At 37.4% G+C, this 16,374-nt stretch overlaps 1 protein-coding gene across 15 annotated transcripts in view; it reads right to left on the bottom strand.

Moving 5' to 3' along the window:
• DLG2 (discs large MAGUK scaffold protein 2) overlaps positions 1-16,374 on the bottom strand; it is a 963,673-nt gene that overhangs the window by 364,065 nt on the left and 583,234 nt on the right. For all 15 annotated transcript variants that reach the window (XM_056503649.1, XM_056503680.1, XM_056503673.1 and 12 more), the window contains one exon: positions 16,199-16,252. In XM_056503649.1, the coding sequence (XP_056359624.1) occupies positions 16,199-16,252 (54 nt within the window). The remainder of the gene's footprint in view (positions 1-16,198; positions 16,253-16,374) is intronic.

Raw genomic sequence — 16,374 nt, 5'->3', positions numbered from 1 at the left:
AAAAGCTGATAAAAGCAGAGATCATGATTTCAAGTGGGGTTCACAGTAAATGGAAATGAAATTACATCTGTGTGTGAAACAAAAGAAGAAGAGTGCACAGTTCAGCTTTGTTATTTACAACCTTCTCTCTTATGCAGAAAGAAATTCACACCATCATATTACCTATCTAAAGGGCAGATATCCAAGTTAAGAAGTGATCAAGCTTTTGGAGTGTTTTACAGGTACTGGAGAGAGGAATCAAGGGAGAGATTTATGCCATGTGTCTTAGTCTTTGGATGGAATTGTTTTTTAAGAACCTGCTTGCCCATTGACTATATGGGGAAACTTTTAGACTTCCAGGATTCACATCCTAAAAAAATTAATTCTTAAAAAAGAGCAGAGTTCATGGAACTAGGCGATCTTTAAGATCCCTTCCAAACAGTTCTGATACAAAAAACGAAGAATTTTCACAGAATCTTAAACTTAGTACATGTATCAGTGCAGGACTTTGAAGCAGTACATTCCAGAGAACTGGATTTCTTCCCACAAAATCACATTCTTTCTTGTACAATTCAGGTCATTTACTGTACAGCTTCAGAAGCTCACAATCACTTTGCATCTTATTTTCTTCTTTGCATCTTATTTTCTTCTTCTTCTGCCATTGCTGACATGGTAATATATGCGTTATAAACACTCAGTTTGTTAGGTTCTTCTATCTCTGCTCTATTTTAGATTTAGAAGAAAATCCATCACACCTTTCAAAAAATTTGAGCCATTCAGACATTTCTAGAAATTATTTTTCTGGTGTAATCTATCATTCCATGCACAAGATACTTAAAAATGGAAAATAGCTGTTGCTTGGTTGACCTTATTTCATCAACAAAGATTATAAAATACTTGTAAACTGGGACTTAATTTTAATAATGTCTAATACTTCAATTTGCATAATTTGATTTTAAAGGTTGGTAACTGTAAGAGTGTTTAAAAGGCAGAAATTATTACATGTGGGTTAAGTTTGATTCATTTAAACATGAGTAATAAATGTTCCTCAATTTTAGGGAAAAAATCAGTAGCATACTAACTGGCAAAATTTTAGGCAAGGAAAGAATAACACTAATTAACTTCATTCTTTGGTATCCATGACTGTTTATACAGTCATTATATAATGAAATATTTATAATAGGCATAATAGGTATACCACATTTCCTCAATAAATAAATCTACAACCAACATAATCTAATCTCTTACAATTTGCTCAATGGAAACATACTCTGACTCATATCTGCATGCCTATAATTGTCCACCAGTACCTTTGTTTAGCTTTGAGAGTTAATCCTCCTTTCACTGCTCTCTCACCTTACTGCCTATGAAAAAACCACAATCAATGTATTCTTTTGGGTTCTTTTGTTCTTTGTGTTAACTCCAGCACAAGCACTGAAGGCTAAACTGTACTGAAGGTAGCACTGGTGCAATCCCACTGGTGTCACTGGGCTTGTACTCATGTAACTGAATTTGCAGTTATTCATCTGTGGATGTACTTACCTGCAAGGAGGAAATAACCCTGAAAAAGTGAAGAAAATGCCTGCACTAATAGTAAAAATGAGTAATAAGGAATATTCACACACATAAACTACATGCACATTTTTAAACCAATGTGGATTCCCCAGGACAAGCTTTTTATGTGTGACTCAGATGCTTTACAAGTATTTTTATAGCAGCAGAAGCATTTGCTATTTCTCTTAAAATCTTGGAGGGCTCTTCAATGTATGTATGGGAAGGGAGCCACAGTCCTCTGCACTCTACAACTAAAAGCACAGCAGAACAGCACCCTCATACCCAATTAATTTTGTTGCAAAAAAAGAAAAAAATAAAAACAAGACATTTTGAATGGCTGAGACAAAATCACAGGTATTCTGCCTCTCCTCCCAAGCTCAAGGAAAGAAAATTGATCTAACTGCTGCTCACATGGATTAACAGTGTAAACCCTAAGAAGCTAATGCAGCCTGACTGATCATCACCAGTCCCAATCTAAGCCTAGCCAATATTCAGCCAACTATTCCAAATACTTCTTGAGCTTTCTTGGTTGGAAAAACTGGTTTGCATCAGTTTGAGAAAATTTGAGTTGGTTTTTTTTTTTTAAATGTCAACTTAAATCTAAGGAGAGAGGAAAATATCACTTTCATCCACCTTCAATCAATCTAATTTCTGATGCAATAATGAAATCTTGAACTTGAAAGTTACTCTGAAAGTAATTTCTATACATTGCCTCAGTATTCTAAAAAAAAATGATTATTTTCAAGATTACCTATTAATATATAACAGCAGAGATGAGCAAAACTTTATTAGAGAACTGAGGAAAGCCAAAAGAAAGCTTGAGAAAAATGGTGACACATAATCCTCTTTAAAACAAGCGTGAAAAGGCTGCAGTGCTCTCTTGCTTTAAGTAAGCAGTAATGAAAAGACCTATGGTACAAGAAATACTCTAAGAATATTTTTACTACACTAAAATGCACAACTGCAGCACAGAAGTACTCTGAAAATGTTTAATGTCATGCAATACTATTTTAAAATGTCAAGTATTTCATCATCTCTTTCCAGAAGCAGAGCATATTTCACCAGTTATATGAAATATCTTTATTACATTCTCTGTAGGTTTCCTGACATAATGAAACCAGTAATTTCCACATCAAAGCTAACTTATTTGGCAGCAGAGATGTGGAAAGTATTCTGGTTCTTATCTGAACAATATGTAATGAAGTTAGTGGTCGTTGACCATCACAGCTAAATTTGTGTACAAATCTTCTCCTGGACATCAAATACTCCAATATGCACAAGGCCACTCACCAGACATTTTACTTGCCATTACTACATTGTAGGTGCTCCAGCATGTCTGCTGCACAGGAAAGTTATTTTCCAGGATTAAATGTACTTCTGCTTCATCCTAGCTCTATCACAGGAGCCATCAGCCCATCAAATGTGCAGACACACAAACCCACGAGCAGAGGCACAAGGGCAGGTGGAGATACCCTGCCGAGACCTTTCCTCTCCCAGGGAAGCTCAGCCCCTGGCTCAGGGTGACACCCACCACTTGGTCAGATGGGGAGCACCTTGCAGCCTGGGGAGGGCATCTCTGTCTGTGGGGCTGGGACGCATGCAGGATGCAAGGAACAAGTGTCTTGGCATTGCAACAAGACTCAGGAGAGTTCTAGGTGAGGAAAATAAGGCGTGGAAAAGGGAAGGACAGAAGAGGTTTAAAATTAGAGAGGGAGAAGTACAAAAAAACAGAGAGGTAAATGAGACAAAGGAGGCTAGCCACATGTAGACAAGGCTAGTCAGCTAATTTCCCTGTCTAAGCCCTGCCTGCTGAACATCATCTGTCATGCCTTCCATTAAACTCCATTTCTTCCTATTTTCTTGTGTAAGGGGTTCTGTGTTCTCTGTGAAGTGTAATGATCCAATGGCACCAGCAGCTGGAATGCATGAGGGAGCCTAGAAGCAGTGAGTCAAGCTGGGCTAGCTGGGGAGCAGGTGAAGCAGTCAGAAAACTGGGGTGTGTACGTGCAACTGGAAGTAAGACAAAGGAAGAAGAAGTTGGCTACTGAAGGGGCAAGGGATCCAAGGTAACTGCCCAAAAGACTTTAGGATCCAAGTGTTGACTGAGATCCATTTTGGGGTGTGTGTGTTTTATTGTGCAGGAGTAAGGGCAAGGATCCAGGGCCAAATACTGGATGTGTCTCAGCTCAGTTGTAGGAGGAATCAGAGTCCCACAGGGTGGGTGTGGATGTTGGTGCAAAAGTCTGTACCAGCAGCTGGACAGGGGCTGCAGGATCAGCTGCCAGCATCTGGAACAGCAAGGATCTGGAGCCAGCACTCCTGAGCTGACCAAGTGTCCAAATCCAGCTCCTGGCAGTTTTCACACCACACACAAATGAACATATGCATACACATGGGAACACGAGGAGGCCACTTTTGTTTGTGTGGGCACTGACTGCTGTGCTGTTCTGCTCAGATGTGTGATTCTACCTGAATGCCTTCTGTCTGTCTGTGTGCTTACTGGGAATACAGGCCGACCTTGCTATGGATTGAGCACTGTGGCATGGAGTCCCAGCAGCCTTGCTCCCATCAGGCCAGCAAATTTAGCAGCCCCCTAACATCTTGCAGTAATTTGTGCACACCTACTGCAAACACAGCATTTTTTTTTGTTATACAGACTACAACTCGATGCGATGCTAAACTGAGAAAAAAATTCTTTGCAGACTCATATTCATTGCTATGTATCTCCAATTTTCACCCAAGAAGAAAGATGAATGTGACAGGAAAAGCAATTCTTACAACCTTCTTGAATCGTTCTTTACCAAGAAACAGCAGGGAAAGAAGAATGGCTAGAAAAATATCTGGAAATAAGAAACTGTGCTCAAAGCATAAATGATGATGGAGTTTATACAATATTAAAGCTTTAACTTTAGTAAAGCAGGGGAATTTCTACAGAATATAAAAAACTTGATTTTAGCTACAGCCAAAACTCAAAAAAGATGTGGAATTAAAGATTGGGAGAAAGTCAAGTATGATTTATTTTCTTTCAGTAGATCTGCATAGAGAGACCAAGTCCATTGTGACATGATTGAATCAGGGATGCCCAGTTCTGACCAGCCTGTCTTATTGATAAGATCAGCCTCCCTAAGACATGAGGATGGCTCCTGGAGATTGGTCCTTATTTTGAAAGGAAGATGAAATTCTTTCAACAATTTCAAGATATACAGAAAAAAGTCTCACAAACTAGAATATATTTTTGCCCTTCTGCATGGAATTCAAATACTTGGGGAGTGAAAGAAGAGCACTTATCTGTCTTAGTTTACAAACCAACTTCAAACTAATACACAATGCTGCTAAAAAGAAATTAAACAGTATTGAATGCACCAGGTGCAAATTATATTTCTCCTCTAGGGAAAGACCAAAACTGACCATATGGACAGTTGAAGACTTTTACTATTTTTAGAATAAGAAAGAGCACTACCAAGATACCACGTATGTGCTTCTACTAAAGAGAAAGACTGCAGTGAAATCTAAATGATTAATCAACCTTGCATTGTGCACATTACTTAAAAAATTAGTATAGCTCAATAATTTCAAGATAAACACAGTGTGCTATACTCACGTTTCCATCACCTTTACAAAGTCTAAGTCCTGAATTTGGACATCAGACAAGATTAGTTTTGTTATAACCATGCTAATGTTCACCTTAGCTGTGCAAAGTACGAAACAATCACACCTGTCAACATTCAGTAAAATGTTTCTTCCTAGCAAACACAAAACCATGTGCTCAGCATAAATAATTTTTGACTAAAAAGAACCCAGAACTTTAAACTGTTGTCACCTTTATGAAGAAGAATTTACAGGCACAAATTACTCAACAACTGATTGAATACGTTAATGTAAGATACAAAAGAAATGCACTTCAGTTATTATTTCTCCTTATTGATAATCTCAACAAGTGGAAACTTAGCGCATGTAGAAATCTTTACTTCTATTACCTTCAAACTAAGCCAATCTTCTATAGAAAATTATGAGGGCTACAATTTCTAAGATCAGGAAAACAGATATTATCTGTGGCATATTTGGGTTTCCTACGCTATGCTAGGTCATCTAAACAGTGATTAAAAATTTAATTTACTATCAATTCTGATTCACCAGATCACTGCATTAAAAGTAGCATGAGGTTTTATTGTGTAAAATGTGCATTAGAAATCACTCATATTTCCAAAATGTCTACACTCACAACTTGCAACAGTAGGGACTTCAGAATATTCGCTCAAACTGTGTTAAAGTTGTGTTAGTTTTACAGCATGGATCAGCTAATCCCTGGCTAACAGTGGGGGGAAATAAGAGCATTTAAATGGCTAATTTTGTGATTTTATTAAAGGAGAGTAGTGTTCCACTGAGATCTTTTTATATTGCTATAGGGAATGAATAAAAACACACTCCAGCTATTGTAAAATTTTTAGAAAGTTACCATAAATAAAAGGAAAAAATGCTGCTATGAAAAACACTGAATAATGTTAAGTGCAATATCTAAAAGATCACAAGAGAAAGGTATATTTTCTATCCATTGTTATTACTGACGCTGCATTATGTGCTGACAGGATAAAAGCCTTGCCTTGGCTGAACTTTAACAGGTAGTTTGCAAAGCAAAACATTCAACAATTTTAGACATAAAAAAGTAAATATTCTTAAATTTACAAAGATGAGTTCTGATAAAATAAATTTCAGGCATACTTCATCTTAAATGAGTGAAAAACAACTGTAATCAAAGCATAATATGCCCAATAAGACACGAAAGCAAGATTTTTCTTTTCCACTTTTCATCAAAACAAGCTTTCTCTTCAATACTGAGCCGTCACTTTCTCTTTATTTCTTAGATTATCCCAGGTCAAAGGAACACATCTGTCTCTGACAGCAATTAATCTGAAAGCCTTCAAAATGAAGTCTTATGAAAAAGAAAAGCTTTCTTCCTTTTGCATAATTAAAACCAATAAGATGACAACATCTGTGCTAGCTCTTCTTTCATTTCTTCATAACAGCTTTCAGTTAAGTTCTACACTGTTCTAATACAGTGAATATTGACCAATATAAATCCCATTGTCTTGAATCACAAAAAAACCCCCAAAAACTACAGGTAACTAGTTATTCACTTTATGCTGTTTCCCAGACACCCTAGAACACCAACTTCATGGCAAAGTAACTCAAAATAAAGCTATTGCTACAGAAAAATAGCCTTGTATACTTGAAGAGCTTTATCAGCTCCTTAGAATCACAGAATGGTTCAGGTTGGAATCAACTTTAAAGATCATCCAGTTCTGATCTCCCTGTCATGAGTTTTAATTTTATACATACATATAGATATGCATATATTCTAATATATATGCAAAAGACAATGGGTTTGATGATTTAAGACCATGAATTGTACTATGGAAGCATATTTGATTATGTTAGCCACTAGATCCTTGCAAACCTACCAACCCAACTGACTTTAGCCTACTGCTACAATATCCAGTAAGGTTAGCTGTGGTAGCATAATATATAAAGAATTATACATAAGGAAAAGCTAATTCAAGGCTAGAGAGAGAATGACAGAACCAAATTCAAATGACATTTAATCAGATCAGGTCAGTCCCTGTAATTCATGGCTGCCTCAGATCTCCAAGTGCTTCAAACAACTTTAATAGGCATACACTGCATTCTGCAGCACGTGCCAACATCACAGGTAAATTAAAAATTAAGTATAGCTGGGTGTAGAGGAGGGATATGTACATACCCACACACTCTCATATGTATATAGTATATATGATTTTTCTCAGTGATGAAAATACCTGAGAATGCAATGCATGGCTGGCTTCCCCCAGCAGAGGCAACAAGGGTAAGAGTGGCACAACGGGAAAAGACTTTGCAAAAACAAAGCACTGTACCTCTTTCAAGGGGTTTATTACATTGTCACCCAGAGGACCCAATAGCAGGTATCCAAAAACTGTTGGCAAGTGGAGCTTTTTGCTAAAAAAAAACTTGAGAGTGTTATAAGTCTGATGAATGCATACTGATGACCTGGACTGAAACGCTGAAGTACTTGCACTCCAAGTACTCCAAATCCAAAAAGCATCAACCATTACACACTCCCTATGCTGTGTCCACCTGAAGCTGAGGGGCACAAATGAGTGTAGGATGAGATCTCAGCTCAATAAGCTTCTTTCTCCCAGTCAGCTAGTCACAACATTTCAAACATTCATAGAAAGAGCTCCTTGATTGAATCTAAAGTCCAGCATTATTCATAGGCAATTGAAAATGGACAGTATTATAATTTCAGAGAATAGAAGTGTGAAGGAATAATTAGATACGTGACCAAGGGAGGCATTTTTACTTGTTGGATTGACAGGATGTTGATACATCCAGACACAATCAAAGCTTTTTGATTTTTTATGTATTACGATATGTAGTACTCAAATAGGCAATGCAGTGGTCATTCAAAGAAATCCCCTAAAATAATGAAGTTATTTTACTTCAAAGTAAAGCTTTTTCCTTTAATTAAAAATTATGTCTTTGATAAGGCTTAAATAATAAAAATGCATTCAGAATTTAAAAGCAAAACCCATTACAAAAAAATCACATTTTTATTTCAGAATTAATTTGCTCCTTCTTTAAAGATGCTTTTTTAAAAATAGTATATTTTAAAAGAAAAGGTTTGAAATAAATTTATTTTCAGGTAGAAAAACAGTGGGTATGAAATAGAAGTAAAATAAATCCTAAGATCCATTCTGTACCTTTGCTTTGCGTTTTCAACAGAAGCAGAACATTTTTATGCTGTCACACTAAAATCCATTTAGGTCATCAGACAGCAGGATGAAAACTTTTCTATTTTGCATGTTTAAGGGGAGCTGTTTTGTATTAGTTCATTTGTTTTGTATTCTGTAGAACCTTTTCCACTATTGACCACAAAATATTTTATAAACGTTATTTAAATCAAGCCTGTCAATACTGCTATTATAAAAGAAAAATGTCTTATCCCACTGCAGAAACAATGACATGCAGAATACAGCACTGTTTGCCAGGGCAAAAAACATTGCTGTGATGCAATTGAAAGGCCAAAACAGACAAGCCAAGCCAATGCAGCTTTTAAAGACTAGCACAGACCTCTACCAGCTTCAGCTTTTCCATTGTAATGCACATTAATGACAGGCTGAAAGATGAGTATAAATACTAAGCAAAACTGCAGGTTAACAATCTGGAAAAACATAAGTCATTAGAGATAATAAGGTGTGTAATCTGACTTTCAAGTCTATGATCAAACTAATTAAGAAAGAAGCAACAAATTTATTCTGACAAGTCAATGGAAAAATATATATACACCTACATGATGATATTTTTATATATTTCAATTTAATATTAATTAAAAAATCCAAACTCCATGAGTTTCCTACTTTTGTAAAAATTCAGATGCTATCCTTTTAGACCAAAATTTATTTTTAGTCTTCTATCCACTGTCCTCAAAAGTTTGCTCATCATCTATAGTCATTGCTGTGGTTTAATCCCAGCCAGCAGCCAAGCTCCACACAACTACTCACTCCCCTATCAGCAGGATCCAGTAGAGAATTTCAATGGTCAAAGGTAGAACCCTTGTGGGTTAAGATAAAGACAGGATGATAGGGAAAGCAAAAGCCAAACCCACAAGCAGTGCTATACAAGGAGTAAATTAACTGCTTCCCATGGCCAGGCAGGTGTTCAGCCATCTCCAAAACAGCAGAGCCCCATCACATGTGATGGTGACTTGGGAAAGCAAACACCACCACTCCGGATGTCTCTCCCCTTTCCTCCTTCTTTCCCCCACTTTATGTACTGCTCATGATGCCACATGGTCTGGAATATCCCTTTGGTCAGTTGGGATCACCTGTCCTGGCTGTGCCTCCTCCCAGCCTCCTCTGCACCCCCCACTCTCTCACCAGTGTAGCAGCAAAAACAGCAGAAAAGGCCTTGGCTCTGTGTAAGCCCTGCTCAGCAATAACAAGATCACCCCTGTATTAGCAACCATGTGTTCAGCACAGATCCAAAACAGCCTCTTACCAGCCCCTATAAAGAAAGTTAACTCTACCCCATCCAAAACCAGCTCAGTCATATATGACATTTAAAATTAATTATGCAAAGACATGCCTAATTGTAAAACTATATAAGGTCCCCTATCCCCTCCGATTTGCTTATCTAAGTCTGCAATGAACCTACATTCTTATTATCCAATAACCCTTTAGAGCACTGACTGTGCTCAGAAATGCACAAATTTTTTTCATTCTTTTCACAGTCAGGTGTGGCAATGTGTTCCCATCCCCAACCTGCCTTTTATATTCCAAAATAACTCCTGCTCAAGTAATAACCCTAAGTGGTGGTCAGTCATGGATGTATCTGGTCCTGACAGCTGAATCTGGCACCAGATGGACTGGGGGGAGACAGATAACAACATGATGGCCAAGAGGAACATTTGGGCAATACACCCAGCTAACCAGAGTGCTGGTCAATGTCCAACTCAAGCCAAATTTGGAAGAAACTAGCATCTGTAGTCAGTATGCAAATGTGATTATGACTCTATCATCTTACTCCATGAAGAGTAGACAGCCCAAGGCCTGCTGAGCTCTCCTGCATGGCAGTGGGCTGCACACCAGGAATGCCTCTCAAGGTTACCAGATTCCATATTACATCAGATGGTTGGTAAGTGAATTGGGAATGAGCATACTGAAACTTGGCAATCTTTCAGAAAGGATGATTAAACTTTGGAATGGGCTGCCCAGAGAGGTGGTTGAGTCATTGTCCCTGAAGGTGTTTAGGAAAAGACTGGATGTGGCACTTAGTGCCATGGTCTAGTTGACATTGTGGCTTGATCAAAGGTTGGACTTGATGATCTCAGGGGCCTTTTCCAACCTAATTGATTCTGTGATTGCGAATACATAATCCTTTAGACATCAACCATTGGCCAAGGCTGAAGCTAAGTCTGGATCCAGCCACACTTAAACTTCCCTCTGAAAGGAAGTTTGGAATATAGTGGGTCTGAGTCTCATGGTTTGATGGGAACATCCCCCCAAAATTCTGTTCACTTTGCAGTAAATGCTCAGGTATACCTGGCCATTAATTCTTGTCAAACCCACTGCTGCATTTACCCCTGAACTTGTCTTATATCAATAAAATATAGTTTCTTCTCACTTGAAAGTGAAGTGCCTGATTCCATCCACAACACCAGAACAGGAAGAATTTATTTTTCTTTTCAGCCTTTAAGCTTTTATGTGCCTCCTTCTAAAGTGCTAAATCTAGGTGCACTAACTGAATGGCAGAGAGAAGCTGAAAGTTTTCCTAAGCTCCCCATTTTGGCATCATCCTGACTCCCCCACTTCCCTGAGCAAGAGGTGTCACAGGGCACTGCCCTGCTCTGGGAGGGGCTGAGCTCACAGCGTCCCCAAGCTGGGATGCACCAAAGCTGCACAGCCACACTCTCTGGGCACAACCAGGCAAGTGGGAAACAAAACAGAGATTTACAGTTCATTGATTACAGTTCATGAAAACATAACCTACGCAGTTTGAAAATTACTTCTTCATGACATGTCTTGAATGTATCTTCACAGAACTCAGCACAGCCAGTATAGTCAGCAAATCACACTAGTAATAACATAACAATAACTCAAAAGAGTAATAACAAAAGAATAATAATTTTAAAGAACAATGTGAAACTCAAGAAATATGAGGAATTCGTTGTGACTGAAAGGAGAATAAAGTACATGTTTCTTAAACCTTATCACTGTGACAAGATGGGGAGGAAGGAACAGCCACAGCATACGAGTGAATTTTTCTAAATTTTTTTGTTAAGATGAAAAGAAAATAAAATTCCATCATAAGATAAATAGAAATGCTCCCTTTCTAGAAGGGAAGAAGAATTTCTAGAAGTGCTGCAGCAAAGACATCCTTATAACTACTTTTAACTGAACTATGCAGCTTTTTGAAAATGAAAAAAGAAATAAATAAGGCCTATTCTCTGCAACAGAGAAAATGTGATGATTCATATGTTATTAAATTAATGCTTCTCTTTATACAAAGAGATCTAAAATTTACAGCCAAAGAATAGAGAACAAACAAACTCCTACAAATGTTTAATTGTGCTTAAAATGTCACAGAATAATTCGTTTTGTACCATCGACGCTTCCTACCAAATTTATTCCCACGTCCAAAGCTTGGTGAGCTAAAGTTTTCAAACCACTGAACCTAGAAAAAAACTTAATTAACTGTTTCTTCTGTTATTTGCTGCAGGCCCAAATTATAAGGAATAACACAGACAATAATAGAATAAGGCCTTTTTTTTAATCTCATCTAAGAAAAGCATACTGATGAAAACCAGTCTCACAAAGGATGACTTTTTTTCCCAAACTATTGAGTTGAAAGGTCTGAAGAATGTCATCAGTTGCAAGATGTTTAATTATGTGATTTTAAATCATTAGAGGGTTAATGAAACAGATTTTCCACTCATATACCAACTGTAAAAGGGAAATTTCTTTCAGGTGGACCAGTGCAAAAATGGCATATTAACGTGCTTTGTGAATGCTGACCATCACTGTGAGGACACTCAGGAATTTTGGAGGAAGATGGCAGAGAGGATGAGCAGAGCTGTTCATGAACTGGAAATGCACTGAGGGTACATCCCGTAAAACAAAACAGTGACACAGGTTGTGCCAACAGCCCCATGAAATCACCAGAAGTCTCCATCTGGCATGTAACAACACTAAAAATAGCCTGACCTTATTTAGGGATCTATCAGGTTATTAGTTGTGGCTAGTAATTACAGAAAAAAATACCATTTTGATTCACCAAAACTTGAAAATTCATGCTTATTTTGGTGCTTTGTTTTGGAAATAATTTCTACATGGCATAAAATTAATTACTTAACTTTGTTAGGCAAGTACAATGAAAATTACTGCTATTTAAGCAAAAAATGAATAAAAGAAAAATTTATTTTTTTTTTAAGCAGCACTTATTTTGCAAACAGGTGAGTGGGCAGTATTAACTAGTTGTCATGAGAAGTACCTTAGAAAATCGCAACAGAAATCAAAAACTAATATGTCAAAAAAATTTTTGAGACATACCACTTGCTTATGTATTCCCTTGCCTTTTAATTCTATTCAACAAGTTGATTTAGAAATGGTGCTCAGATTTTTTGAAATCAAACTCAATTAAGGAATTCAAGAACAACCATCTAAGACTAGAGAAAGACATAATATGAAAAAAAAAAAATCTGAACATTAGAAACATGATCTGATTAGTAGAATCTGAAAAATTCTTCTTCTTCCCATCCAGTCTTCCTAGACTCCAAGGAACTTACTTTGGCAATGGGAGCTGAAAACCAGGGATAAATAGCAGGAATCTAAGATCACTGTAGCCCCAAGGAACAGCACTCTGGGTGTTTTAAACACTCGACAGTTCTGAGAGAGGATCAGCATCTTAAACCAACGCTGCTTTTAGCTATGGACAGAAAATGTAATAATTTACCTTGGATTCTCTAATCCATAAAATAATTTTTTTCTCAGAGTGCTAGATGTTTATTTTATGGCAACGGAAAATCAGTAGTGCCTTTCAGAAGTGCAAATACCTAGCTAGTTAAGTCTAAGGACACTTAAACATTCACCAAAAATGTTCCTAGGCACTTACAGTCTTCCCCCAGGCATGTCTGGAAGTCCTAACAGTGCTGAAAATGCAGCTGCTTGACACATGTTCAAGCTTCAAAAATCATAATTAAATCTAGCTTTTTGTTATCTCTCTGAACTGACCTCACCCAAAAAAAGTATTTTAGGGCACATCTACTAAATTACATTTCCTGTAAGATAAATGACATGATGATGGCTGCACTATCATACACTTAACTCATCCAGTTTGGAAGATTTGTCCCTGTACTTCCAAATATTTAAAAGAGAGACAAAACTCCCCTAACACCCCATGATGTTATAGACTGTATTACAGGACCTACACAATACTATAGGCTGTACTGGGTTTTGCTGGGATGGGGTTTATTCTCCATAGTAGCCTACGTGGAGAATTAATTCAATGTGTGGCTAAAACAGTGTTGGTAATACACCAGCATTTTAGTTCTTGCTGAAGAGAGCTTGCACAGCATCAAGGCTTTTTCTCCTTTCAGTTTTACTCTTCCTGTCCCATTAGCAAATTGGCAGGGGGTGGGTACAGGGTTTGGAGGGGACCTAGCCAGAAGAGGTGACCCCACATGACCAAATGAATATTCCATATCACATGGTGTTCTTCAATAAAAGCTCAGGGAAAGGAGGAGCAATAGAACATTCCTGGTTATGATATTTGTCTTCTCAAATAACTGGTACACATGATGAAGCCTTGCTTTCCAGGAAAGGCTAAACATCTGCCCACTGATGGGAAGTACTGAATGAATTTTTTTTTTTTTTTTTGCTCTATCTGCACATGGAGCATTTGCTTCTCCTATTTAACTTATTATCTTCATATACAACTCTGATTTTATATCTCCTATTTTCTTCCTGACCCACAGCAGAGAGTAGTGAGAACAGTGTTTGGCTATTGGCCAGAGTCAATCCACCACATCCTGTCACTAAATATGTATTGGGAAGGATCCCTGAACCAGATGGGGATGCACAGAGAAGCAAACATGGATCTGGCACGCTGACTACAGCATCTCCCTTGCAGGGGAAATATAAAATGAAACCAAACTAAATTAAACTGCATTACTCCTGAGAGCAAGAAAGAAAACACAGGCCTCCCAGCCCACTTTCTCAAATATTAGTTTGGAGGAAGAGGTCACTTGTTCATGGCTTGTTTTAGTGTCTCATTTTAGAGAATGTTCAAGCATACAAATCCTGAACAGAAGGAAATGCCTATTTGTAAAGCAGGGATCTCAAGTTCTGTGGGGCACTATGGTGCCCTGAGCTCATCAGGCAAGTCATGGTGAAGTGTTTCTTAGTGTCTAGTGTTAAGTAAGTCCCTCAGTGGTGGTGCTGCTGTGTCCCATAACGAAGAAAAATAACTCTTCCCAGGCTGGGAAGAGCAAGGTGACTAATTCAGAGTTGTCTATTTCTACAGTAATCACCTTCTGTTTATTTATCCAGTTCACATCATGTGTTGGAGACTGAAACAGCCCACAGGCACTTCTCAGCCTACTGTCAACATTTCTCTTGAATGTGTTTGGTCATTTGTTCTTTATTATTTAAGAGAAAGGAACTCTAGTACAAAAGTGGCATAAAAGTGTGTAAGTATTAATAGGATGTGTTAAGGCAATAAATCATATTGATTGAACAACCTGTCACTAGTGTAATTGCATCTGTATTTAGGAATTCTAACACCGTAGCTGCAGAGGATCCTGGGCACAGGTCCAGTGCTGAAAATGAGAACTGGGGCTCACAGTGTCCCTTCTGGAAGACTACAGAACACTAAGTGTAAAATGTCTCATCAAAATACAGGAGAAAAGCCAGACAGACCTATTGAAAGTGAGACCACAGCAGATGGTTTTGATGTTAGGATGGAAAACGAAGACAGAAATGATAGGAAGCCTTTTAAAAAGCTGCATGCAAATGAACAGAGAAATTCTATTTAACTTTTTCACGCTTTGCAATAGTTCATATTCCCATCAAGGGACTTAATTCTCTTCTGCTTTAGAGCACTGTCATTCTTCTAAATTGTTCGTGGCTGTGATCTTTACCTGTGCTCTGCACCATAATTTCTAAGTTTTATGAATTGTCAGTAACAAACTGGCCAGGACAACCCCTATTAAACTTCCTCATCAACAGTCCTCTGAAAGACAGAACCCAGCAACATGATTGGTGTAGGTAGATAAATAATTAGGCTTATGCATTGGTATAATAACAAACAGATGTGGACAAAACACGTCAGATGAGAGACATTAATTAGGAGCTTCAAAAAGATAACTAAGATGATGCAAGAAGAAAGATTAGATACTGGCTGGCTAGCTTTGTGCTACTTGTTGTTTTTTCCTCCAATCATTTAAGCCTGTTACTCTGTGATGTCTTTGCTTTGTGTTTCTCTATGTCCTTTATCTTCAACTATAGTTGATTTTACAGTCTAAATGACAATAATATCAAATGCCTGTAGGAAAACCAGATTTTTAAAAATCTAATAAAAACATGCATTTATTTTAGGATAATCTATTTCCTAGAAGTCATAAAAAAGAAGAGACATTAGGAGGAAAATATTAAGTCAATTAGTTTGAGCTGTCATTTATCATGAGCAATTTCCATCTACAAAAGTAGGATAGACAGACAAATGAAGGGATATTGCAGCATTTTAATATCCACTGTGCATCTGGGTATCTTTCTATTGAGCTAGCAGGTGTGTGTGCATGGCTCTAAAAGGAAATATTCATGTCACTGGTAAGGATGACAACCTTAATGAAATCACGTTTCTTTTATTTCAAAGGAATGTTGGTTATAGCAAACATAAACTACAAATTGTGTGTATATAATATGCTGTGATTCACCTGAGTGCAATTGTCATTCCTAATTTCTTTTCCTAGAAAATAATTTATTGTGTAACTGTAGAAGAAATGATTTATTGCAAGATTTTTTTATAAGATAACTTATATGCAATACCAAACAGAATTTCTGTGTGAAAATAAACCAACTCTACAGATTTATTAAAAAAAAGCCTTAATACTTACATAAGGGATTGTGTCCAAGGTGTCTGTGTTGACAATTATAGGGGCAGGGCTTGCCTGAAAAAGAGAGAAAAAAATAAAAAGAGAAAATAAATGTAAAGATGTGAAATTCATTAATATTGAAATACCCATGCTGATATATTAAGTTAAAAGTCTAAAAGCCTGTTTTCCCATTGAAT

The sequence above is a fragment of the Oenanthe melanoleuca genome, chromosome 1 (genome assembly GCF_029582105.1).
Source record: "Oenanthe melanoleuca isolate GR-GAL-2019-014 chromosome 1, OMel1.0, whole genome shotgun sequence".
Taxonomy (NCBI): domain Eukaryota; kingdom Metazoa; phylum Chordata; class Aves; order Passeriformes; family Muscicapidae; genus Oenanthe; species Oenanthe melanoleuca.
The sequence above is the reverse complement of the archived record's forward strand: the minus strand, read 5'-3'. Positions and strand labels throughout refer to the sequence as shown.